The sequence below is a fragment of the Serinus canaria genome, chromosome 7 (genome assembly GCF_022539315.1).
Source record: "Serinus canaria isolate serCan28SL12 chromosome 7, serCan2020, whole genome shotgun sequence".
In the NCBI taxonomy this organism is placed as follows: domain Eukaryota; kingdom Metazoa; phylum Chordata; class Aves; order Passeriformes; family Fringillidae; genus Serinus; species Serinus canaria.
The window spans coordinates 22,409,111-22,435,529 of NC_066321.1; the positions used below are offsets into that span (position 1 = coordinate 22,409,111).

General features: G+C 40.9%; 1 protein-coding gene across 1 annotated transcript in view; it reads right to left on the minus strand.

The window, feature by feature from the left end:
* TTN (titin) overlaps positions 1-26,419 on the minus strand; it is a 238,989-nt gene that overhangs the window by 152,376 nt on the left and 60,194 nt on the right. Inside the window, exons 57-103 of the mRNA XM_050976633.1 lie at positions 26,131-26,409; positions 25,758-26,036; positions 25,351-25,638; positions 24,973-25,251; positions 24,528-24,809; positions 24,128-24,406; positions 23,712-23,990; positions 23,339-23,617; positions 22,940-23,227; positions 22,486-22,764; positions 21,997-22,278; positions 21,121-21,399; positions 20,735-21,016; positions 19,954-20,232; positions 19,543-19,830; positions 19,057-19,335; positions 18,681-18,959; positions 18,300-18,578; positions 17,911-18,198; positions 17,495-17,782; positions 16,337-16,618; positions 15,355-15,633; positions 14,958-15,239; positions 14,531-14,809; positions 14,118-14,405; positions 13,602-13,880; positions 13,219-13,497; positions 12,863-13,141; positions 12,433-12,720; positions 11,983-12,270; positions 9,037-9,318; positions 8,492-8,770; positions 8,100-8,381; positions 7,702-7,980; positions 6,936-7,223; positions 6,508-6,786; positions 6,143-6,421; positions 5,766-6,044; positions 4,975-5,262; positions 4,533-4,820; positions 3,737-4,027; positions 2,756-3,043; positions 1,668-1,760; positions 1,263-1,545; positions 828-1,008; positions 374-463; positions 23-290 (exon numbers count right to left, since the gene is read on the minus strand). Of these exons, the coding sequence (XP_050832590.1) occupies positions 23-290; positions 374-463; positions 828-1,008; positions 1,263-1,545; positions 1,668-1,760; positions 2,756-3,043; positions 3,737-4,027; positions 4,533-4,820; positions 4,975-5,262; positions 5,766-6,044; positions 6,143-6,421; positions 6,508-6,786; positions 6,936-7,223; positions 7,702-7,980; positions 8,100-8,381; positions 8,492-8,770; positions 9,037-9,318; positions 11,983-12,270; positions 12,433-12,720; positions 12,863-13,141; positions 13,219-13,497; positions 13,602-13,880; positions 14,118-14,405; positions 14,531-14,809; positions 14,958-15,239; positions 15,355-15,633; positions 16,337-16,618; positions 17,495-17,782; positions 17,911-18,198; positions 18,300-18,578; positions 18,681-18,959; positions 19,057-19,335; positions 19,543-19,830; positions 19,954-20,232; positions 20,735-21,016; positions 21,121-21,399; positions 21,997-22,278; positions 22,486-22,764; positions 22,940-23,227; positions 23,339-23,617; positions 23,712-23,990; positions 24,128-24,406; positions 24,528-24,809; positions 24,973-25,251; positions 25,351-25,638; positions 25,758-26,036; positions 26,131-26,409 (12,774 nt within the window). The remainder of the gene's footprint in view (positions 1-22; positions 291-373; positions 464-827; positions 1,009-1,262; positions 1,546-1,667; positions 1,761-2,755; positions 3,044-3,736; positions 4,028-4,532; positions 4,821-4,974; positions 5,263-5,765; positions 6,045-6,142; positions 6,422-6,507; positions 6,787-6,935; positions 7,224-7,701; positions 7,981-8,099; positions 8,382-8,491; positions 8,771-9,036; positions 9,319-11,982; positions 12,271-12,432; positions 12,721-12,862; positions 13,142-13,218; positions 13,498-13,601; positions 13,881-14,117; positions 14,406-14,530; positions 14,810-14,957; positions 15,240-15,354; positions 15,634-16,336; positions 16,619-17,494; positions 17,783-17,910; positions 18,199-18,299; positions 18,579-18,680; positions 18,960-19,056; positions 19,336-19,542; positions 19,831-19,953; positions 20,233-20,734; positions 21,017-21,120; positions 21,400-21,996; positions 22,279-22,485; positions 22,765-22,939; positions 23,228-23,338; positions 23,618-23,711; positions 23,991-24,127; positions 24,407-24,527; positions 24,810-24,972; positions 25,252-25,350; positions 25,639-25,757; positions 26,037-26,130; positions 26,410-26,419) is intronic.

Sequence of the window (26,419 nt, forward strand, 5' to 3'; positions counted from 1 at the left end):
TATACTTCAGAAGTAGACTTACCAATCACAGTTAGCTTGGCACTGGCAATATGTGGCCCACACACTATTCTGAAATTTCCTTGATCTTCAGGCTGGCAGTTTCTAATTCTCAGTATGTGGCGATCACCTTCAATTCTAATTTCATATTTGTCATTGGAGTCCAGTTTCTGTGTTCCCTTGTACCATGACAGTTTAATTTCTGGATAGTTAATCTTAATCTCACATTCAAAGATAGCATCCTCATCTGCTAAAACCGTCTGATTTTCAATGTCTCTGATCAGAGTAATAGGCTGAAAAATATTAGTTTAAGTTAATTTCAGGTTCCCTGGTAAAAGGCTTGAATATTTCAAAAATCAGTCCAAAAATGTTTTACCTCTGTTTGTGTGAGTCGTTGCTGAATAAAAGCTACAAGTTCATCAAACTCCTGATCTTCCCTTTGAGCTCTCTCTGTGAGCTCAATTTCCTATAAAAATGCAGAATATACTCAAAGATTAAAGGTTACTAAATGTCAAGCTGTCATGCTTATCCAACACAGAATTCATTCCTATATCAAATTTTATGTAACTGTACTGTAACCAGGAAATCTTCCAATTCTAACAATTGCAATCAAGTTATGAAGACAGAACCTACTTAGCCAGAAGGCCCCTATTTTCTTCTTGGATTTGAGCATGCAAGAAATTGAGAACTGCCAGTAAAAGATCTAAAGAGGAACGAGAAATTTCTCTGCACATCATAACTTCAGAGTTTCAGAGTGTGGACACCACATCTGTTCAAGGGGAACATATTAGTCCTAAGAGAACCAAAGCTGCAGTCACACTGTATCTTACCAATCTGTGGCTTTCTTCTGCTTGGGTTTGCTTTAGTAACTCAAAGGCTTGCAGGAGGCCACGGAAATCTGTAATTCCATACATGCGAGCATATTTCTCGTATTCTTTGGGATCTACATTTTTGAGAAGTTCCAAGATATCAATAGGTTGCTCTTCCTCTTCTTTTCTTTTTGTTGGAGTGCTATTCGAATCAATAATAGATGTTAACTATGCAGCATTTCATTCCCAGAAAGCTGTTTAATGAAATATTGAATCACCTCAGAGCTGTTCTGTGCAGTAGAATCCTTTAGCTTAGTCTAGTCAGGTGCTTTTATTTTTAGTACAGTTATTCCTATTTAACTTATTTTTAAAAACTATATCTTGTTCTGAGATGCATAATAAAAAAAATTTCTTCTTTGTTGATAGCAAATTAATCCATAAAAACTTTTAATATACCTTTTTAGTTTTGCCCTGAGATCCCCTTCAACAACTTCTTTCTTTCTTTCTTCAACTTGCAGGTTTACACTCCTCTCAATTTCACCATGTTGGTTAAAAGCAACACATTTGTACATGCCAGAATCAGTTTTTATTGTGTCCTTTATTTCTAGTTTAGCTTCATCTCCTCTCTGCTGGATTATAATGCGGCCTCCCTGGTTGAGTTGCCTCCATTTTCCCTTCATCCACTTAACATTTGGAATTGGATCTCCTCCAACTTTTGCAATAAATGTTGCAACGGTCTCTGCAGAAAGATGCAAATGAGGGAGCTAAGTCTTTCCAGTTGTTTATGACAGGGGGAAATAATCTCAAACAAAAGGTGTGGGCAAATAGAAGACATTGTACTGTTTTGAAAAGAGTTCTTACTTTCCATGACTTTGATACTCTGAGGCTCTGACACAAAATAAAGTTTGCCTTCCACTTCTGCTTTCTTAGCTGCTGGAGCAGCTGCCGGTTTTTCTAAAAAAACAGAGTCAGAGAGTTATGAGAGATGGCTTCATGTAACAGTTTATGTTCACAGGTGATGATGTTTCTGAAGGAATTGTAAAAAAAATAAATCAATTCCTGAGATGGAACAAAATACCATGTAAGAGGTAAAAATGCAAAATATTTTCATATTGTTTTAAGCAACTTTCAGTTTACTTTCCAGATGAAACTGTCCACAATGGACCATACTGTGCTGTTCAGTCAGGCCGTTCATACTCTCCATGGATGCAAATCCATTGACAGAAATGCAAATAGAAAGCCTCATTTTCTAAAACGGGTAAGTTTTTTTGGTGAGGTCTTCTCTTTTCATTCTATTTCTGGATATTATGCCCTAAGAGTTACTTGTAGTTCTTTACCAGGGATCTGTTAAATTCTCCTGGTTTTCTTTGACTCAGTCCTTAGCCTAGTGGCTAACCATGTAGCAAAAGAGAATACTTGTGCATACTGCTGGGCTCTTGTGTCCTTTATGCAGTGGTGAGCAAGAACTACACAGCAGGACCCATGTTTAGACAATATTTACTTTCAGCTAAAATCAAAATGTCTTTGAGCTGTAATAGTCTTTAAACAATAAGCCTCTAAGGCCACATTCTCAAATTCCTTCTATATTTCCATTTAATAAACACCACTTTTGACATGCTTTCCATAAAACATGCATGTCCAAGCAATTTTACCCATTTAGCTTGCATTTTTCTTAAATTTCATGTTTAGATGGAAAAGAAATTCTTAATCTCTTTGGTAGGAATGTACTATTGATTTGACACTGCTCTTTCAGCATTTATGTCACTAATGATATATAAATTACTGTTAAATACTCTGTTTTACCAGATTCTATGATTTTTACAAAAAATAAAAGTAAATAATTGTTTGTTATTAGATTATTAACTTTTTTGTTCCACAGGAAAAAGAGGTGGGATAGCGCTTTGGTTGATATTTTTGTCATATGCCTTATTTTCTCCACATTACTGTACCTTTGACTGTCACTTTGGATTTGCAAGTATCAGTGCCAGCTGCATTTGAAGCTTTGCATACATATTCGCCTGAATCTGATTTGGTAACTGCAGCCAGTTCTAGAAGAGCTACTCCATTAGCAAAGCTGAAGTTGCATCTGTCTGAAGCTCTTATTTCTCTTCCTGCCTTCAGCCACTGGATCCGGATTGGCTGTGACCCCTGGACATGACAGCTAAGCTGTAGGGTATCACCTTCCTCTGCTGCTGCTGGCTGAAGAGGCTGGTCAAAAACTGGAGGCTTTTTAGGTTCTGGAATATGAAAAGGCTTGAGTGAATACTCAGGAAAGTATGACCAAGTGTATAAGAGAGAGATACGTGTGATTACTAAGGAGGCAATGGCAAGGAATGGAGGATGGTAAACAGAAGTCTGAGAATGTCAATCATAATGTTATAAAATGGAATAAATATCAAGAGAGCATGACAGTCTATTTGCTATATAATCATGCAAGAAATATCTTTACCCTCTCAGCAAGAAACTTTACAAGCAAAAAATAGTGTGAGAAAAAAAGCACTATTAGGTTGCAAAACTTTATAAAAATCTTTAAAGAAATAAACCTGCAATTTCCTGCAAGACTATTCTGACAAAGTGTCATGATACCACAATGCAGTGTCCACACTGCCTAAGCTTAGATTTCATTGCACAACCCCCTGTTACTTCACTGAAAGAGAATGATTAAAAATTCAACAGAAGACTCACAAGGTTTTCAATGTTCACTTAAAATCAATCATAGCAAATAATGAAAAGAAATTTCTCCTTGAAAAAAAAAATCACAAAAATAAAATAATTTGTTGACTTTGTGGTTTATGTGAATCTCTGGACAAATCACTGCTGTTAAGGTAAGAAAAGTCAGCTCATAAGAAAGATGCTATATACTTGCAGCTAAATAAAACAAAGAAATTGTTTTTAAGCAGGAAGCAAAGAAAAACAAGACTTCAACCAACCTCTGATAACAACAGAAGATGTACTCAACACACTTCCTGCTTCATTGGACACTTTACAGGTGTATAAACCAGCATCTGATTGCTCTACAGTCTTTATATGCAAAAGCAAGGCATTGTTTTTGAAAGATAATTCACAGTGAGCACTTGAATGGACTTCCTGATTATTTTTATACCAAGCAACAGTCAAAGGCTGAGAGCCAGAAACACGACCCTCAAGTTTAAGTTCATTCCCTTCTGTTTCTTCTACAGCTTCAGACAGTTTCTTAGTAAAAGTAGGAGGAGTTTTTCGTTCTGTAAAAAGAACATAAATTCCATCAATCTATCTTGAGATGAAAAATCCTAAAAACAATGCTTCAAGAAAAATTTGATCACTGGGGAATTGATATTTAGTCTCATTTAAACTGGATATATTTTTAAAGTGAAATTATGCTAAGATAAACAGCAGGAATCTTGCTCTTAAGTCATTGTCACTGTGTTTTCCTGTTTGAAGAAGAATTCTCTTACATTGATTTAAATCATACACCATTTAAATAACCCCAAGAGTTTTGTCATGTTCTTTAGAACGAGATAGGCCAGAGCCTATTGAGAAAGAAGGCCAAAGAAAATGTTTTATTTCCCCTCCTGTTGCTGTTAGTGACCCTTCCTAATTCCCATGAAAGATTCATAGGTATCTCCACATAGGTACTCTCAGGCTACATCCCAAAAGTGTTCTCAAAGTTATCTTGCAATAATAGTCCAACTTCCTTTATAACTGAAGGAAGAAAAATGTAATCACAATTTATTATCTATTCAGTACCTTTAACGGCCAGTTGAGCTGTGCAAGAGTCCTTTCCAACTTCATTGCTAGCATAGCATGTATATCTTCCAGAATCTCCCCTGTCAACTCTCAAGATGGTCAGATGGGCTGTGTTGTCTACATAACTGATCTGATAGTTCTTTCCTGTTCTAATTTCTTGGTCATCTTTTGCCCAAGTGACTCTAATAGGCTGTGTTCCAGAAACATGACACTCAAAATCAGCACTTTCTCCAATAATGCCATCCACAGGTGTAAGTGGGATGTCAAAGAATGGAGGAGTCTTCCCTTCTGAAGAGTGAAAGAAATGAAAAAACATCACTTAAAAATCTCAATTTACTTTAAACCTGCGTGAAATAAGAATCACTTGTACAATATTAAATCCATACATAAAGCAAAACTCTGTTTTAAGACATTTTCATTAAATATTTCACAGCCCACCAACCTGTAAGGACAAGCCTGCCACTAGAAGAAGCAGTCCCAATAGCATTGACAGCTGTGCAGGTGTATTGCCCAACAAGGCTCCTATCTGTCTTCAGAATCTGGAGAGTTGCTACATTATCTACAAAGGACGTGTGAACATTGTAGTCCTCTTTTACACGCGCGCCGTCTTTAAACCAAGATACTTCGATGGGTTCTGAGCCAGCAATGCCACAATCAAACACCACTGGTAAGCCAACAGTTTCATGAATGTCTCTTAATTTTCGTGTAAAAGAAGGAGGAAGTTTACGCTCTGCAAGAGAACAAGTATTGTACAGTGAAGCCTTCCAGAAGACACGCACCTCAGCAATAATCACTGACTAATATGCCGTAGAGTATGGTAGATTTTTGCTCACAACTTTCAATTAAAAACATTGTTTAGCATATCATTTATTTTGAATTTGTTGTAAAGAGCCCTGGGCATATGGTTGCAGGAAGAGAGGTCTATTTTTTTTTTTTATCTGAGACCCAACAAGCCTCAGGACTGTTAATACTGGAAACAATCAAAGCAATATCCTGAGCAGGGATGGAAGATACAGAGGCTTGTAACGCCGCAGAAGAGTTGTGGTCAGTAAGTGCTGTATTTCTATCAGCTTTACTGGTAGGCTTTTGTTAGTAGAAGAAAGTACCACAGGTACCTTGCACACCAAGAAACAGTAAAGTGTTTTACGACGAAGAGGCAATTGTTTTTCGGAATAGCAAAGCATACTTAAGAAAAATAGGCCCTTTCCCTATATTTAAAATTGACATATTCACCTTGAACTGTAAGCAAAGATGATGAAGAAGCCTCCCCAACAGAGTTTTCTACTTTGCAGATGTACTCCCCACTGTCACTACTGTCTACCTGGCTGAAAACCAGAGTAGCAATTTGGTTCCTAAAGTGCATTTTCACAGTAGCAGTTCCTCTCAGCTTTGTATCGCCTTTGTACCAGGACACAATCATTTCTGGTGTTCCAGCGACCTGGCACTGTAAGGATGCAGAATCCCCAACAGTCACCTGCACTGGCTCCAAGGGTGTAATGAAGTAAGGTGGTTCTGAAGGACAAAGGCACAACATTAGCATAAAAAGATATTGCATGATGACCATTAGTAGTTCAAACAACACTTGTTGAAGTGCTGCTGGCTTGACGCACCTAGTATTGTGATTGTGCCGTGACAAGTATCCTTCCCGGAATCATTTTCAATATGACAAGAATATTGCCCCTGATCTTCTAGTTTGCTGCTAGGGATTTCCAGTATGGCAGATGTGTCTGTAGTGGTGATGCTACACTTTTCAGAGTGCACTATTTTCACTCCATTTTTCTTCCATGTCACTGAAATCGGTGGAGTACCCATATATGTGCATTCCAAGATTAAATTTTTCCCTTTCTCTACACTTAAATCATTCACCTTCTTCACAAATTTGGCTGGTTCTATAATGAACAACAGGAAGAAAGCAAATTAAATAAAGCCAAGAGATCATCTTTGAGAAGAATAAGAAGCAGTAGTCTGGACAAACCTTTGACAAAAAGATGTGCTGTGCAAGAAACTTTCCCTGCCTCATTAGAGACCTGGCAGGTGTAGTCTCCACTCTCAAGTGGATGTACATCAAACAGCTCCAGTTCTGCAACTGAATCTTGCAAGGTGATATTGCATCTGGGTCCTGGTACTAGCTCAACACTGCCTCTGAACCATTTAACTTCCAGTGGAGGGGAACCTTTTATGATACTAGTAAAGGTTATGTTTGCCCCAGATAGAACATCCAGTGGTTCAGGTTTCTTCACAAAAGATGGTGGTTCTAAGCACACAAAAAAACCAGACAGAAAATAAGTACATTTGAACTTCTTTTGAAGATCACAGTGATCAGAAATATTCAAAAAAGAAAAAAATAAATCTTCCTGAAAACAAATTTGGACCCTCTGATTCTGGATTCTTATTGATACTGACCTACAACACTCAAAAATGCGCTGCATTCATCAGACCCAGCTACATTAGTAGCTGTGCACATATAAGTTCCCATATCAGACTCCTGAAGTCCATTCACTTTTAGAGAGCAGGTATTGTCTGTAAGAGTAGCCTGATACTTCTCTCCACTGGTAATCTCTTGTCCATCATGAAACCAGGAAACCAGAATGGGAGGTGACCCATAAACTTTGCACTCCAGTACAGCAGAAGAACCCAGCTGACCATAAGTTTCTTTCAATTTTCTTGTGAAAGAAGGAGGTATAATACGATCTGCATTTGTTTCAAAATAAAAAAAATATAGAAATTATCATAGAGCATTCTTAAATGCAGGAAGTTCTCTGTGCATAATAATATTAGTGACCTTTTGCTGTATCTGCTCTGGCAACATACTCTGAAACAGCTAAGTATTTGAAAAATAGTCAGGGGTTAAGGATATGCTGGAACTTTCATCCATCATCTTTGAGGAACACCTTTTGTTTTTTCTATTCTTTTTCATAAGCAGCAATATAACACCAGCTGTCCAAGACAACAGGTAGATTAAAGCTGAAGAAATCAAGTCCTTTTAATAATTCCTCAGATTTTGCCCCTCTTTTGCATCTATCCTTGACACCTGTCAAAGTGGCATGCCAAGTACTCCTAAGATTATACAACTCTCTTAGGCTGCCATTGCAATAACCACTTTGCTATCTGAAGGCTTTGCAAAGGAACTAAAGGATCAGAGGTGACTCAGAAAGAGTAGTCAACTAACCTGAAACGTGCACTGAGGCTGTGCAGCTGCTTTTACCAACACTGTTTTTCACCTCAAAAGTATATTCTCCGCTGTCTTCTAGTGTTGCATTGAGGATCTTAAGCCCAGATACTTTGTTGAAGAAACTGATTTTATATTTATGGTCAGTGGACAGTTCATTACCATCCTTAAACCACCTAGCAGTAAGCTCTGGTGTGCCATCTACTGTGCATTCCAGAGTACAAGAGTCTCCAGCTGTAACTTTGACTGGGCCTGGCTTCTCTACAATGACTGCAGGCTCTGCAATGAAATGCAAGTCACAAAAAAATTTAGAACAATGAAATAGCTATTATTATTGTTCAAATTTAAATTTCAAAGCATCTTAAAACACATTGTGTTTTTTATCTCACGCTACCAACCTAGCACTTTCAGCATGGCAAAGCATTCCTGAACTCCAGCATCATTTTTTATCTGACAAATGTATTTGCCAGCATTGGTTGGTTCTGCATTTCCAATCTGCATAGTTGCAATGTTTTCTGAGTAGGAGATCCAGAGATTATCACTTTCTCTGATGATTTCCCCTTTGTCTTTTAACCACAGAACAGAAATGGGCTGCGATCCTTGTACTGTAGCCTGCAGTTCAATCGACTCCCCGACTACGACAGTGAGATCACTCAGCTTCTTCACAAAGGTTGGTGGTGCTATTTAAGAGAAGACATTTAACAGTAAAGAGCCCTGCCAGGAGCGGAAAAGCAGGAGAAGAATTTCAGGAACAAAGAAATGTCAAGAAGATGCCAATCTTTGTACAAACCTCTGAGCGTTACAGAGCCAATACAAGAGTCACTTCCCACATCATTTACAGCCTTACAGTGATATTCACCAACATCTGCAGTATCCACACTGAGAATGTGAAGACTAGCTATGTAGTTCTCAGACATGACCTTGTACTTCTTGCTGCTCCGAATTTCTCGTTTGTCTTTATACCATGAGATCTGGAATGGAGGAGTGCCCTGAAGCTCACACTCCAGATGAATATCAGACCCTTTCAAGGTCTCAACTGGATGGGGCTTCTTGGTAAAAATAGGGGGTGCTGGAAAAAAGAAAAAAGAGTTATCATTTGTGTTATTTAAGCAGAAGAGATCAAAGAAGGCAGAAGATTGAAGTAACATTTCTGATGCTAAATAGCAAAGACAATAGATAAGAAAGAGCTGCCACAGAGATCAAAAACAAACAAGAGATTTGCCATTTACTTGGGCAGGTTTTGGCCTCTCCGACAAAAGAAAGTGGGATTTAAGAGCTTTTGCTAAAGGAGGACCCTTAATGTTAGAAAGGGAAGGAAAGAGCTGAGATTCTGACCTTTTACTCTCAGTGTAGTACTGGTGCTTGCACTACCCGCTGGATTCTGAGCTTCACAAGTGTAGTCACCACTGTCTTCAACACTGAGGTTGTGCATTTCAATGACTGCCACTGAATCCACAAAGGACATTCTGTATTTTTCACTGGGATGGATTTCAGTTTCACCTTTGTACCAGGTGACTTTGATTTCTGGAGATCCACCTATTTTGCATTCATACGTTGTGGAATCGTGCTGTTTCACAAGTTTTGAGGAGTCTAGTTTCTTAATAAACCTTGGTGGTTCTGGAAAGCCAAAAAGGAGAGATGATGCTTTAAACTGCACTAATTGTTTGAATAAGCAGGGAGATGTGTAACTTAAACTGCAAAGTTTATGGACTTAAGCAAAAATTCTGATCTTGCAATTGGTATGAAATTTTTTTAGATGATTTCAAGTTGGTCCAAAATCCAGATTAAAAAGAAAACAAGTTTTCTCTATGCATTTCAGTGAGTTTCTCCTTCGTTTACTGACCCACTTTACCTCTCCTTGTATGTATTTATTACAGATTAGTTGATATGCATATATGTGTAATCAAAATGCCTGATACAAATGCAAGAATTCAACTGTTCAGCCAAAAAAAATGTTACTGAAAGCATTTATGTTGACTATTATAGCTATTGCTTTATATCTTGTGATTAATAATTAATGTAGTCAATGAATGTATCTGCATTATGACCCCTCACACATTTAATGCAACACCCAACGTAAAGTTGCACGTAAGGAATCAAAGTTAAGGAGCTTAGGTAGCAAACAAAAGAGCTTAGAAATAATCATGCTGAGGAGAATTATGAGATGGCTGGTTTTATAGAATTGGTGTTAAATGTCTGTGATTAAAAAGTAAAACAGGTGGTTCAATTTTGTTCCGTAAGGAGGGGAAAGGAGTGGAAGCTTGATACTTTTCATCAAAAGTAGAATCAGGATGATTGGAATCACAAGACTGAATGCTCATAGATCAAAGCTATAACTAGTAAGACCAAGAGGTGGTAATGTGGGCACCACAAACAGATCTCTCTGCAAAACAGGATGAAGCGCCTCTTTGTGTGACTGTAAAGTGTAGGAAGAATATCTAATTAATTTTGGATTATTTCAACCTGTGGGACAGTTGCAGAACATCCTGTGTTGCTAGAAACAAAACTTCCTGAGTTTCTAAAAATAAAAATGATGATTTGTTAACATCAGGACTCTTGCAGCCTTAGCAATTTGCTATTGGATTTCACTTTGAGAGAGAGTTGATTACCTATCTGCATACTAACAGTTGCTGAGTGGTCACACTCTGATTCCACTCCTTTCCAAAAATGAAAGTGTACACATTAGTAAGGTGCATATTTATAATGTAAAGCAGTTATAGGACACAAAGCAATTATTGAAACTACAGATTGGGAGCATTAAATGACTTTCTCATTAACGTGAGAAAGTAAATAGAAAGCTGTGAGGTTTTCAAGGTCAATTCAAAGAATGATCTTAATTCTGCAAACAAAAGGCTGCGTGTCATAGAAGTGAGACAGCATATGCTCAAATTAAATGCATGCAAATCAATGCACCCAAAGAGATTGACCTTTCAAGTTCTAGAGAAATTGGTTGAAATCAATCAACATAACTAATTTTACAGCCTTGGGGAAACTGATTTTACTGATACTAAAACATGTCAGTAAATTCAGGATCAAAAAATAAAATAATAATACTGAAAACACTCTTCAGGACTTTATGAATAAAGATTTTAAGAGTAAAAAAATAAATAAGGTCAGCTGGGATCATTTTACAAATGGTAATGGTTTTCAAATAAAGCTATTAACAATGATATAATTAATAATAAGCAGAATTATTTTGGTGGAAAGAAGCTTCAGATCTTTTAAAGAGGTTTGATTTCTTGCTACAATTTTTCAGTGCATTTTGGAAGTCAAGCTACATAATACAGCAGCCCTACTTATTACTGAATCCAGGTAATTCAGTCTTACACAAGAAAAATGCTTATGGCTGGAAAAAACTTGATATATAAAATATTTGACAAATAATGAATAGACAATCTTGCTACTAGTAGCTCAGTTTCCTATGTTATTTGTCATAGAGAGTAAAAGGATTTAACCTTGAAATATTTCCCCCCCCTCCTTTTGGTCTCTAAATTCATACAGAGGAAAGAGAAAAAGAAAAAAAGAGGAAAGAAAGCAACAGGGACCTTTTAACTCAGGCATAATCTAAGCAGTCTATGTTAGTTTCTTCTCTTATAAAATCAGTAAAATTGAAATAACCTGAACATCTATAAATATGTTTCCACCCACATTGAGGAAATTACACTAACATACATGTCACTTGCACCAAAACAGTCTGAGGCACTCATAAATTTAGATTTTACTTTTAGATCCACACACAATAAGGAGAGGTGAAGTGTTGGGTGGGATGGATATTTTTCACCAAATCTGCTCTCAGATCCCCCAGTTTTGCTGTTTAGAACAGCAATTCTCAATGTTTACAGTCTGTGAAAGAGCAAAGCTATTTGCAGGAGCTGCATGTGCAGTAAAAATACTTCTAAGCCTCATAAATGACCTGAATTTCTCTCAGTTTCCTTTCACTCCCCTGGGCAACCCAGTGACTGTCATTGCTGGAGAAAGACTTTAGAAAGACAGATTTTGCTGTCTAACAGAACCATTCATAAAGGCACAACAAAGTAATAAGAGTTAATATTTCAGTGGAAGAATCCCTTTGATAAGAAAAATCAGGTACTATACCACAGCAGAAGAAATATCAGTAAGTATTAAATATTACAAGTATTACAATAACATTTCAGTGAAATAAGACGTCTCAGAGTAACCTCTTGCAGAATTTGTGAGTCGCACAGACGTCTGCATTCAGGAGAGGATGTGTTTTCCAGGTGCCTGCCTTGCAAAGAAAACCTCCTAAACACCAGAGCCCACCTTGTACAGCCAGCTGAGCTGCGCACGCGTCCTTTCCAACGCTGTTGCTGGCAGTACATGTGTAGAGCCCAGCATCTCCTTTACCAACTTTTAGGACTGTCAAGCTGGCTGTGTTTTCCACCAGTGTCATTTTGTAGTTGCCACCTGGACGAATCTCTCTGTTGTCTCTGGTCCAAGTAATCCTCATGGGAGCAGAACCAGTCAAGTGGCACTTAAAGGTTGCACTTTCCCCTAGCGCCACATCGATAGATACTGGCTTGACATCAAAGAAGGGAGGTCGTAGGTGTTCTGCAAAGAGGAAAGCATGGCAGAGCTCACCACCAAGCCTGCCTCACCATGCCATACCCATTGTCCCTGTCCACGATACAATGGGTAGAGCGGGGGAAAAGGGTGGAGGAGTAAAAGAGCAAAGACATACAAAAGATTTTCATTAAAGTGTCATCTACAAACCTGTAAGGAGAAGTTTGGCACTGGAAGAGGCAGTCCCCAGAGCATTTTGGGCTGAGCAAGTGTATTTGCCACAGTAATCCATACTAGTTTCTAAGATCTGTAAAGTCGCAACATTATTTAAGAAGGCTGATTGCATGTTATCAGTGTCACTTAAGAGCGCCCCATCCTTGTACCAAGACACCTGGATAGGCTCTGAGCCAGTTATGCGGCAGTCAAATGTCACCGGGGCGCCAACCACCTCCTGAATATCTTTAAGTTTTCTGGTGAAGGTGGGGGGAAGCTGACGTTCTGCAAAACAATCATAATCACTACTATCAGTAAGCAGCCAACCTAGAATTAATTCTCATTGCAATGAATAAACCCCCCTTTCTGCAGACAACAAAGAGTTCCTACAAAGTACCCCACAAAAGAGTGGCTCTTGGCCCATCACCTTTAACAACGAGCAAAGCTGTGGAGGTGGCAAAGCCGATGCTATTTTCTGCTTTGCAGATATATTCCCCGATGTTGCTGTCCTCTACAGCAGAGAATGCCAGTGTTGCCACATTGTTCTTGAAGTGCATTTTGTAAGCCTGTGTTGATCTGAGCTTGGTGTCGTCTTTGTACCAGGACACCTTGATTTCTGGTGAACCACCGATCTGGCATTTTAAGGTCAAGGGCTCGCCAACCTTCACCTCCACACGGTCCAGGTGTGTGACAAAATAAGGTGGTTCTAGGGAAGGAGAGAACGTGGTGAGCAGAGGCAGAGCATCACTGGGGCGTGTTAGGGGGATCAGGGGTGATGAATACCTAAGATGGAGACAAGGCTGTGGCAAACATCCCCACCCGCCTCATTTGCCACCTCACAGGTATATTCGCCTTCATCATTCTTTGTGCTGTTGAAGATTTCAAGAATGCCAGATTTTTCAGTAGTTGTAACAGTGCAACGTTGAGACTGAGCAATGGGCATCCCATTTCTTTTCCAGGTGACAGAGATGGGAGGGGTGCCAATGTAGCTGCTTTCCAGCACAATGGACTTCCCCTGCTCCACACTGAAATCACTCAATTTCTTCACAAAGACTGCAGGCTCTGTGGGGAGGCATGAATCAATAGTAAGAGGGACAGATGTGGAAGAGCTGCAGGCAGGGAGTGAATGAAGATAACTGTGCATTTATGCACACACCCAAACACACCTTTCACAAAGAGCTGTGTCGTACATGAGGCACTGCCAGCATCATTTGTGACCACACAGGCATAGTCCCCACTGTGGCCTGGCTCCACGTTGTACAGCTGCAGCTGTGCCACAGACTCATGGAGGGAGATGGAGCAGTTGCTGTCTGGCACCAGCTCCCTGATTCCTCGGAACCAGGTCACTTTGAAGGGAGTACTGCCCTTGATGTAGCTGGTGAATGTCACATTTGATCCAGGCAAAACTTCCTGGGGATCAGGGGTCTTCACAAAAGAAGGTGGTTCTAAGGATCATGCAAAGAAGTGAAAGAGGGAGAAAGATGTTAATAGGAGGGTCTCTGTGGGGAGGAAAATGAGTAGGTTTGAGTCAAAAAGAAAAAATAAAAGATACCATAGGGGAAAAAACCCAAACCAAACAAACCATGAAAAAGAAACCACAGAAAACCACAGGAAACCAGAGAAAAGAAAGAGAAGAGGGAAGAAGAATTTTGTTTAAGGTGTGGCAGTGTCCTTTCACTGACCTTGTACAGTCAAGAAGGCACTGCATTCATCAGATCCAGCCACGTTGGCTGCCACACATGTATATGACCCTGTATCTGTGACATCCAGGGCATTCAACTTCAAAGCACAAACATTATCCAAGAATGAGATTTCGTATTTTTCTCCACTAACAATCTCATTCCCATCTTGAAACCAAGACACAGATATGGGAGCTGTGCCAGACACTTTGCACTCCAGCAGCACAGAGGATCCCAGCACCCCATTTGTCTCCTTTAGTTTTCTTGAGAATGAAGGAGGAACGAGGCGATCTAAGGAGGACAGGGCAGAAGAACAGGAAGACAAGTGTTGAGGTTGCTTTCAGGGGAAAGAAAAGGGGAAAAAAATAAAAGCTTTCTTTAAAGACAAGAGTGAACAATAAAGACATAGAGCTGACCTGAAACATCAACTGAAGAAGTGCAGCTGCTGTCCCCCACTTCATTGTGCACCTCAAAAGTATACAAACCCCTGTCTCCCCTGTCTGCAGAAAAGACTTTCAAAGTGGATATATTGTTGAAAAAGGAAATTTGGTATTTGCGGTCACTCTTTAGCTCTCTGCCATCTTTGTACCACTTGGTGATGAGCTCAGGTGTTCCTCCTACTTTGCACTCCAAGGTAAAAGGATTGCCAGCCATCACTGTGATCGGCTCCGTCTTCTCTAAGATGACTGCTGGTTCTGAAATAGGAAGGGAGGGGTCTGTGTGTCACAGGGAAATCTGCCCACAAACCCGTGAGCACAGGGTGCAAGCAGAAGGCAAAGGCTGGTAGAGCCAGCTGTGCAAGCTGTGAGACACAGTACCTATAGTGGAGTAGGCTATACCCACCTAGGACCTGTAAAAAGGCAGAGCACTCCCGCATGCCAGCATCATTTTTGATCTGACAGATGTACTTCCCAACGTCAGTTCCCTCTGCACTGGCAATCTCAAGAGTTGCAATGTTGTCCATAAACCACATTTGAACATTTTCACTCTCCCTAATAACTTCACCCTTATCCTTGAGCCAGACAACAGAAATTGGTGGGGATCCCTCCACTACTGCCTGCAGGGCTGTTGGCTCCCCGATGAAGATTGCCGTGTCACTCAGCTTCTTGGCAAACCGTGGAGGTTCTGATAGCAAAAACAAGGAGGCAGAGGACAGTTAATCATACATGCTTGCTTGGAAGAGTGACAGCCAGGAGATCAAGAAAAGAGGGCAGAGATGCCGATCCTCTGGCATACAAACCTTTGAATTTCACTGGGCAGGTGCAAGTGTCACTTCCCACCTCATTCATAGCTTTGCATTGGTATTCTCCAGTATCTTGAGATTCCAAATTGAGAATATGAAGACTGGCAATGGAGTGCTTTGCTGTCACCTTGAACTTCTTGCTGCTCCTGACCTGCCTCCGGTCCTTGAACCAAGCCACCTCAAAGGGTGGGGTCCCCGCTATCTCACACTGAAGGATAACATCTGAGCCTTTAAGAGTGTCCACAGGGCTTGGCACCTTGCTAAAAACAGGTGGTTCTATAAAAAAAGAATCACATCATAATGTGTGAGCTTCCTTCCCTGGGTGGGTTTCTGGATAGCAGCAGGAAGCAACATATTCAGGAAGGGAGCCTACGCTTATATTGTAAACACATGCTTAGCTTTTAAATATGTGGCCTCTCCTCTAAAAAAATCCCAGCACTCAGAGTCCAAAGGGCAGAAAATGTGATACTTCTGCACCTGTTAGGAATCAGTGCTCAGTGTCCTTCCCCAAAAGCCACTGCACTCTAGGGTGACATTCCATCTTACATTCCATCTTTCCCCCCACTCTTTCAAGTCATGAAAACTACAGTCAGTGAAGCTCAGCTACACAGCTTCCTCTTCCTTCTTAAATTTCATTCCACTGTGTATAAAAAGGAGGCAGAGGGATGGCTGAAAAGTATTCCCAGCTTCCTCACCATGGCTGGCGCTCCACCTAGTCCATGCTTTCATTGTGATCTGAAAAGCTTGCCTTGTTCATCCTGCAACTGACTTAAATGGGGAGACAAGGGAATGATGGCACGGTGCTGAACACCCACCACTCTTTCCTGCCTGATCTCTGCCGCTTAAACACATCAGCATTTAAATGCAAGAGCAGCTGGAGAGACACTGGCCCAGCAGGCACCAACTGCTGCAGCAGCAGTGCAGATGGGGGCAGGCCTGGCAGCCAGGGGCTCTGGTGGAGTGTGGAGCTTCTGCTAACCTTTCACTGTGACTGAAGTGCTGCAGCTGGCTGTGCCTGCAGAGTTGTGGGCTTCACAGATGTAATCCCCAGCATCTTCTGCAGTGGCAGCCAAGATGGTCAGCGTTGCCACAGAGTCCACAAAGGACATGTGCAGCCTGTCTCTTGCCTGCAGTGCCTGATCGTTTTTGTACCACACGATTCTGATCTCCGGTGTGCCACTGATTTTACATTCAAGCTGGACTGTGTCCCCCTGCTTCGCAAACCGCAAAGCTTCAGGCTTCTTGATGAACTTGGGAGGTTCTGCAGAACAGAGTAAGTATGTAGAGAATGACAACTTAGCCATGTGAAATCTACAGCACCGAGCAAGAGTTCCAGGAGGCACAAGAGTACTACAGCACAAAAATAAAATTACAGAAGTTACAGAAGTTGGCTGCATTCCCCAACCAGAGTTTCCTTTCAAGGGAATACAGAAGATGAAGAAAAGAAGGCAAAGACAACAAGTAAAACTGTGTTCTGCCAGCTTTGGACCCTGCTGCATCAGACAGTTGAAGCTGTAAAAGATACACAAAGAATGGTCGCTCCACCCAATTGAAATTTTGTTGTTACCTTGGAATGGTAACGAGTAACAGAGTTCTCAGGCGAACATGAAATATTTGACAAGCCCTTCATCCCTGGGAGCAACGAACACGGTAGGAATCATTTCACTTGCTTATACACCTTGAAAGTATATTTCTGCATTATAAAATTAGGTGATTCATAGTCTAGATTAAATCAACAATTCAGAACTCCAACTGAAATCTTTATCAAATTTGAAAGAGTCCCCTATGCAGGCCAACAAATGCAAGGTAAAGCTGTATTTACCAAAAATTTTTCATATAGCAATTGCTATGAGTGACTACCACAGTGACTATAGTTTTGAAAGTAAAAAGTAGTGTGAGTGCAACTCTCCATACAAACAGGTTCACACAGGTACCTTTGTCCTCCGAGATTTTGCAGGCACACAAGACTTCTGGAGTTACACAGTATGATGGAAGAAGGTCATTACACGGTTTATATCTGCAGTCTGGAAAGCTACTTTCTATATATTTCTAAACTAGAAATGGTAGAAGATCAAAGACAAAGAGATCTCTTTACCCAAGAAAAAGAAAATGCACAAAGGTGACTTAATCTTAATACCTTTGACACTGAGTTGGGCTGAGCAGAAGTCTTTCCCAGCTTCATTACTAGCTTGGCAAGTATATTGGCCAGAGTCTCCTTTACCCACTCTTAGCACTCGAAGGTGAGCTGTGTTGGCTGTGAATGTAATATTGAAATTTCCTCCAGTTCGGATCTCCCGACCATCCTTGGACCACGTTATGTGTATTGGCTGGGCTCCCGTAACATGGCATTCAAAATCAGCACTTTCTCCAAAAGGCACATCAATAGATTCTGGTTTGATGTCGAAGACAGGCGCTTGCTTGGGTTCTAGAAACACAAGAAAGCCATGTAATATTCATACTTCAGAAAAAAGTTAACCCAATACACAGATACCATTGCATGCATGAAATAAGAGGGAGCAACCTGTGAAGTAAAAGTTTTATAAGCCAACACACCTGCCACTGTGAGCCTAGCACTTGAGGTGGCAGTGCCCACAGAATTGCTGGCTGTGCAGGTGTATTGCCCAGTGTGATTCATCTCAGTTCGCACCAGTTGCAGCACTGCAACATTGTCTACAAAGGATGTGTGCACATTGTGGTCATCCTTTAGCAGCACACCATCTTTGTGCCAAGTGACAGTAATGGGCTCTGAGCCATTGAGCCGACACATGAGCTTAAGGGGTAAACCAGCAGGGTGCTCGAGGTCCTTTAATTTTCTTGCAAAGGAAGGTGGTTGTTTGCGTTCTGGAAGAAAACAAGTAAAGGATAAATACACCCCAGGAAGCAAAATTTTAATAGTTTTGCACGACAAAAAGAGTTTTAGCAAGCTAATATAAAATCATCACCTTGAACTGTTAAGAGAGCCTTTGTAGATGCAGTTCCTACACTGTTTTCTGCCTTGCAGATATACTCTCCGCTGTCGGTGCTAGCCACTTTGTTGAAGATAAGTGTAGCAACATTGTCTTTAAAGAACACTTTATACTCAGGAGTAGACCTGAGTTTCGTATCACCTTTGTACCAAGACACAGTAATTTCTGGTGTTCCAGCAACGTGGCATTGCAATGTTGTGTAAGACCCAACTGATACCTCAAGAGGTTCCAAGTGTGTAACAAAGTAGGGAGGTTCTAAAAAAAGAGAAGCAATTAGACAGGCTTATTGTGTGCCAGGTTTTGGAAAGCATACACTTGAAAAAAAAGGCAAGGAAAAGATGCAAAGGGAACACACACCTAGGGTAGAGACTACAGCCTCACAAACATCTCTTCCTGCCTCATTTTCAACATGGCAAGTGTATTCTCCTGCATCTTCTTTGGTGCTGTCAAGTATTTCTAGGATGCAGGATTTCTCTGTGGTGGTGATGCTACACTTCTGAGATTGTGTGATGGTGTGTCCATTCTTCTTCCATGTCACAGAGATGGGCAGGCTGCCTGTGTAGGTGCCCTCTAGGATGATGGGCTTGCCAGGCTCCACATACTGATCACTCAGCTTCTTTACAAAGACAGCTGGCTCTAATGAAAGTAAGTCACAAATGTTGAGCACAACATGCCAAATGGAGAGAAGGAAACAATAATTTAAGGTAAATGGAGAGACATCATCTTTACAAACCTTTTACTGTGAGGTGTGTTGTACAATTTACCCTGCCAGCATCATTAGTCACTAGACAAGTGTACTCTCCGCTCTGGGGAGGAGTTACATCAAATAACTCAAGCTCCACAACGGACTCCTCCAAGTAGATATTGCATTTGTCCCCTGGCACAAGTTCATTGGCCCCTCTAAACCAGTTAACCTTAAAAGGAGGGGTTCCTCTGACAACACATGTGAAAGTGATGCTTGTGCCTGGCAATACATCCAGAGGCTCTGGGGTCCTCTCAAAAGAAGGTGGCTCTAAATGCACAAAAGAAAAAGATAGATAAGACAAATTGCTGCAGCATAGCTCTGGTATTTCCACACACCTACTGACGACAAAGAGCAAAAATCTTTATTATTCTGCCAATTATTTCCCCCAAGAATATTTACGGAAGACTGCAGATAATTTCAAGAGAGAAAGAGAAAAGAATAGCTCAGAGAGCTTCCTGACCATCATATACCCACCTTGTACAGTCAGTACAGCACTGCATTCATCTGAGCCAGCTGTGTTGGAAGCTTTGCAGGTGTAAGTGCCAGTATCTGAGTAACTCAGTGAATTAACTTCTAAAATACATAGGTTATCTGAAAAGGACATTTGATGTTTTTCTCCACTGACTAGCTTATGTCCATTTTGGAACCAGGCAACAGAAATAGGAAGTGAACCTGACACTTTACATTCCAGCAGTGCTGAGGAACCCAGAACACAAGGGATGTCCTTTAGTTTTCTTGTGAAAGAAGGAGGAATGATTCGGTCTGCATAAGAAAACATAATAAATCCACAGTTAGAGAGAAAATGAGTAAAGGAATGGAATAAAGGACAGAGAATGGCCAAACAAAAGGTTTTGTAAAAGATAGAAGACAAACTACCCAACCAACCTAAAACATCAACTGATGCTGTGCAACTGCTTTTCCCCACGTCGTTTTGCACAGCAAAAGTGTACAATCCACCATCTTCCTTTTCTGCATCCATAATTTTAAGTGTAGATACATTATTGAGGAAAGAGATTCTGTATTTTTGGCTGCTGGTCAGTTCTTTGCCATCCTTGAACCACCCAGTGGAAAGCTGTGGTGTGCCTGCTACTTTGCATTCCAAAGTACAGGCATCTCCTATAGTAACTTTCATTGGCTCTGCTTTCTCTACAATGACTGCAGGCTCTGCAAGGAGAAACGGGTAACATATATGGTTAAAACAGGGTTTGATAAGTATTAGCTGTAAGTATTATAGCATTAGGAGATGGGGCTAACACATTTGATACTACTGAAATTTCGATTTATTGGGGTGTGGAATTTTTTACAGCTGTTTTTTTCATCCTTTCTGTTACTCTAAACCGGCAAATTTCAGATGCTTTCCAAAACTAAGTAAAAATAATTTTAAATATTTTAAATAATTTTAAAGTATATTTTCATTTAAAATATAAAATATTTTAACCTCCCTCTCTGAGCAGAAGAACATGACAGAAATATTGAGCGGTTCCTTCCAACTCTGTTGCTGGACTACTGGAAATATGGAACCTGACTTCTGCTTGTTGGGGAGAGAAGTATTCTATTTTTTTTTTGTTTTGAACTCAGAGGCATAAGCAAAGTATACAGCTGATAATAAACAGCCAAGTTTCTAGCTTTAAAAAGAAACTTGCGTGAATTTGTGCTTTTTACCTACCTAGAATAGTTAAGGTAGCCATACACTCGCGACTTCCAGCATCATTTCTGATCTGACAGGTGTATTTTCCAGCACTGCTGGTCTCTGTGCGCACAAATTGCAAAGTTGCAATATTTTCCGTAAATGTGATCTTTGTGTTCTCACTTTCTCTGATAATTTCCTCTTTGTCTTTAAGCCACTGCACAGAAATTGGCTGGGAGCCCTCCACTCTTGCTTGTAACTCTACTGGCTCACCAACCACAACAGTCACGCTGTTTATTTTAGTCAAGAATTTTGGTGGTTCTGAAGAAGAAAGTTATATGCCGTTATAGTAAATACTCACAGTGCTTCACAAGGAAGAGCAATGCAGCACCCCTGGGAGCACTGCAGAAGACAATGTACTTTACCTTTCAGCTTCACAGTGCAAATACAAGTGTCACTTCCTACATCGTTCTGTGCTTTGCACTGATATTCACCAACATCTGCAGCTTCGACATTAAGAATGCGAACGCTCGTGTGGTAGTTTTTGGCTGTAACCTTGTACTTCTTACTACTGCGGATTTGCCTCCTGTCTTTGTACCAGGCAACGTCAAATGGAGGTGTTCCTGAAATCTCACATTCCAGGCTAACCTCAGAGCCTCTGACAATGTCTACTGGAGAAGGCTTCCTGCTAAAGACAGGAGGTTCTAACAAGGGAAGAAAGGAACATTTAGAAAGTAGTCTGAAGCTCTTTGATCGACAAAGACTCTACAGATACCAGCTTCTGGAAAATGGGACTGCTGAGAATAGCTACAGAATGGGCAAGACTTCTCTCTTTTTCTGGGCACAATATGAAATGAGCTTGCACAGAAGTGAGCATTAAGAGCTTTTAGCTCCCCTTTAGAAAAGGTAAACAGAGGGGTGACCTTTGGCAGAGAGGGTACAGGTCTCATTTAGCTGGTAGCCATCTCCCATACAGGGTGTAAAACTGGCACTAGTCAGTTTGTGTCTGTTCTTTCTTTTTGTATTTCAGCTTCTTGATATAGCAATTCCCACTGTGAACTATCTTGGATATTAAAATTATAGAACTGGGGAAAAACTAGCTTAATACTCATCTGCATTAAGAACATCATCTCTCTTGCTTAGACAGCGGCAGAGGAGATGAGGTGGCACCAAGAAACAAACATGACATGAAGAACAGAGCAGTTCTGAAATAAATTAATCTCATGTTCTTGCGTATTTCTAAGGGCTACAGCCACCAGGGGGAAAACAGGATGCAGTTGGAAAACAAGAGGACAGCTAACCTTTCACTGTGACTTTGGTGCTACAGCTGGCCTTGCCGGCAGGGTTGTGAGCTTCACAGATGTAGTCACCGCTCTCATCAGTGCTGAGGTGATTCATTTCAAGCACCGCCACAGAGTCAATGAATGATGTCCGGAATTTTTCACTGGCAACAATTTCATGGTCATTTCTGAACCACACTACTTTCATCTCTGGAGATCCACTTACTTTGCACTCAAGCCGGGCTGAGTCACCCTGCTTGACTACTTTTGTTGCCTCTAGCTTCTTAGCAAACTTGGGGGGTTCTAAAAAACCAAAAAAAGTGGGGTCAGGAAGGTCTGAACTAATACTGGAGAGAAAATGGTGGGAAAAGAGCCAAACAACGGTGGGTTGCAAACACAGGGTAGGGAATTCACTTGGCAGTGTACCAAAGATCACCAAGGTGGGCTCAGCAAAAACAAAGGAGAAGAAGGCAACAAAAAGGTAACAACACAACAAGAAAGAGTGCACACCTGTTACCAACAATGTTGTAGTGCAAGAGTCACTGCCAACATCATTTGAAACATGGCAAGTGTAGTGCCCACTCCTAGAAGAATCCACTGAATAGAGGGTTAGGAACCCAGTTGAACCTTCAATCCCAATGAAACAAGTTGGACCAGATACAAGTTCTAAGTCTTCTTTGAACCACTTTACTGTAAAGGGTGGTGTTCCTTTCAGTGTGGCCTTAAACTCCACTGTGGAATCTGGTATGGCTTGCTGACTTTCAGGTTTTACTAAGAAGCTTGGTGGCTCTGCAGTTTTTAAGAGAAAGACACAGTTACACCAGAAATGTCTAAGAATGAACAAAATCAGTGAGGCAAGCATGAAGACCAAGTTTTCAGTGTTAACATTAAGATGTATAAGAGTGTTAGCATAAGATTTTCCCAGCATTTATCATAGATAAGAAGTAGCAAAAGAGTCTCAAACCTTTCACAGTCAGGACAGCGCTGCAAGAATCGTTTCCAGCAACATTAGAGACACTGCATGTGTAATTTGCACTGTCTGCCAGCTCTAGGTTAGCAATCTCGAGTGACATAGTGTTTTCATGGCACAGGCTTCTATATTTTGCACTGTCAGTTATCTCTTTTCCATCCTTAAACCATTTTGCAACAATTGGGAGTGACCCAGAGACTTTACACTCCATTTGGATAGAAGATCCCAGAATGGTATCCTTTTTGGTTAGCTTTTTGATAAATACAGGAGGAATTGATTGATCTGCCCAACACAAAGGAAAAAAAAAATAGCAAAAACACACTAGTTAATTTCTTGCTTATCTTTCACGGAGATTATTTTTCATTCCCTTCTTGATGGATTGGCAATACAAACCTAGCACAGTCAGAACAGCTTCACAGGTGCTACTTCCGAAGTCATTTTCAACCTTAAAACTGTATGTGCCACTATCCTCCTTTGACACAGGTTCAATCCTGAAACTGGCCACATTGTTTTCAAAGCTCATTGTGTAGTATCTACTGGGCAGGAGCTGCTTGCCGTCTTTGTACCATCTTATTCGGAGCTCTGGTGTCCCAGCCACAGTACACTCCAAAGTCACGGGGTCTTTTTCAGTGACTTTAAGTGATTTAGCCTTTTCTATGATCTGTGCAGGCTCTGAGGTACAAAGAGTATAAAAATTACAGCAGTTAGCTACATAGGTAGGGAACTGACTTTCCAAGTACTCATCAAGGTTACGTCTTGTACACACCTTGTACAAAAAGCAAAGCAAAACACTTCTCCATGCCAGATTCGTTCTTTGCCTGACAGGTGTATCTCCCTCTGTGGCTGAGGTCAACGTTAGTAAGCTGCAGTGTGGCCACTCTGTTCTCGAAGGTAATGTGGTGGTGCTCATCATCTTCTAGTATTTTCTCATCTTTTATCCATGACACAGATAGGGGTTGAGCACCTGCTACGACACACTGAAAGAATGCATCTCCTTTCAGAATGCTGGTGACGTTCTCCAGCTTCTTGACGAAGGACGGTGGTTCTGTGTGTGAGTTTTGTTTGTTGGAAGAGAAGTCATGGAAAGGGAAGAGGAGAAAGAGAGATCATGTAAACTAATTCTACTTGCTACACTTTAGCTGGGGCATATAATGTTTGAGGTGTGTTTCCTAGAGGACTGACCTTTTAAGCTGAGTCTTGTGCTGCAAGAACAGCTCCCACCTTCATTTGATATAATACACTGATATTCACCAACATCTGAGATGTCACAGTTAGTCACATTAAGAGTAAATATTGATTCTTTGGTGGAGATGGTGTATTTCTTGCTGCTGAACATCTCCTTATTGTTCTTCAGCCACTTCACCTCAAATGGTGGGGTACCAGACACCTCACAGTCTAGTGTGGCCTCTGAGCCCTTCACTACCTCGGTGGGACGCAACTCCCGAACAAAGGTTGGAGGCTCTATAAAAAAGAATGAGGGGGAAGTAGATAATAACCTCCAATAGTTTTGAGGGGAGAAGAAGTATCTCCTACTTCCTCACCCCAGATATGGGACAGAGATGACAAGATGTTCAAAACCAACCTTTTACTTTCAGCTCGATGCTGCAGCTCTCACTACCTGCATCATTGTGGGCTTCACAGACATAAATCCCACTATCTGCCACTCTGGCTTGAGTGACTCTCAAAGTGGCTAAACCATCTATGAAGGAGATGCCGTACTTAGCTTGGTCAGTCACTTCATTTCCATCCAGGTACCATGTAATGTGGATCTCTGGCGTGCCTACTACCTGGCACTCAAAAGTGGTGGACTGTCCTTCACGCAAAGCTACTACAGAAGTTGGCATCTGGATAAATCTGGGGGGCTCTAGAAGATGGACAGAGAAGTTGAGGCTTTATAATATCCAAGGTAGGAATAAAAAACCCCAGAATTTAAAGGAAAAAAAAAAGGCTAAAAGGCTTCCTCCCCCTCCCACCAAAACTGCACACAAAAATCAGAACCAAAATAATTAGAAGATTGGGTTGCACACCTTTTACAAACAGAGTTGCTTTACAGGTTGCAGTCCCCACGTCATTGCTTATCTGACAAGTGTAGCTCCCAGAATCTGATGTCCTAGCTGAGAAGAGCTCCAGAACACTAGAAGTGTCATCCTTCCAGACAGATCGACTGGCTCCAGACAGGAGCTCCTGGCTGTCTTTAAACCACTTTATCTGCAGAGGAGTAGACCCTTTCACCAGCGCTTTGAACTGAACCCTAGCATTGGGCACAACCTCTTGAGACTGGGGTTTTTCCACAAAATATGGTGGCTCTATAACATGCAAAAAGGAAAAAAGGGGATTACTCTGAGATGGGGAAATCCAAAAGTATGCATGAGAGACCTAACAGAAGACAAAGAAGGAACTCAAACCTTTTACGGTTAAGAACCCGCTGCATTGGCTGCTTCCTGCTTTATTTGTTGCTTCACAGGTGTAAGAGCCACTGTCTGTGCCTTCCAGGTTATTTATTTCCAGGAATGCAGTATTATCATGGAAAGAGTATTTGTGCTTTTCACTTGCTGTTATTTCTTGGCCATCCTTGTACCACTGAATACTTATAGGATGTGAACCAGACACTATGCACTCCAGGTGCACAAAAGACCCCTTAATGCTGTCCATTTTCTTGAGTTTTTTGGTGAATTTAGGTGGTATAATGAGATCTATCCAAGACAGAGTAAAGAGACAAAATATGAAAACTCAACAGCAGTTGTGGCACATGGCAGCTCAGGAGAAAAGATTTGGTATCTAAAAGCAATAATAAGAGAAAGCTCATACACACCTAGGACGTTAATGCTGGCAGAACAGCTACTGCTCCCAACGTCATTTTGAACCTCAAAAATGTATTCTCCACTATCTTTCTTATCTGCATAAAGCACCTTTAAGACTGAGACGGTATCTGTAACACTGATCTTATATTTTGGGCCCAATGTCAGTTCCTCGCCATCTTTGAACCATCTGGCTGTAATAGGTTTTGTTCCTGAAAATTTACACTGCAAGGTTGCTGGGTCTCCCTCAGTCACATCTATTGACACAGCCTTGTCCACAATTGTAGCAGGTTCTGTTGTAAACAAGAAGATAGAGTGTTAAGTACATCTGTAAAAATCACAAGGGAACTGTCCCAGATCATTGCAAGCCTTCAGGGTAAGACCAACCTTTGACAGTCAGCAGAGCAGAACACCTCTGAATTCCTGCCTCGTTTTTAGCTTGACAGAAATATTTCCCATCATGTTTCAGCTCAATAGATCTCACCATAAGAGTGGCAACATTGTTCACAAAGGTCATTTTGATATTGTTGTCTTCAATCACTTCATCATTGTCTTTCAACCAGGACACAGTGATGGGCAAGGAACCTTTAATAGCAGCCTGAAACACAACTGTTCCCCCTCGAAGGGAGCTAATGTTTTCTATCTTCTTCAAAAACTGCGGAGGCTCTGGCAGGAA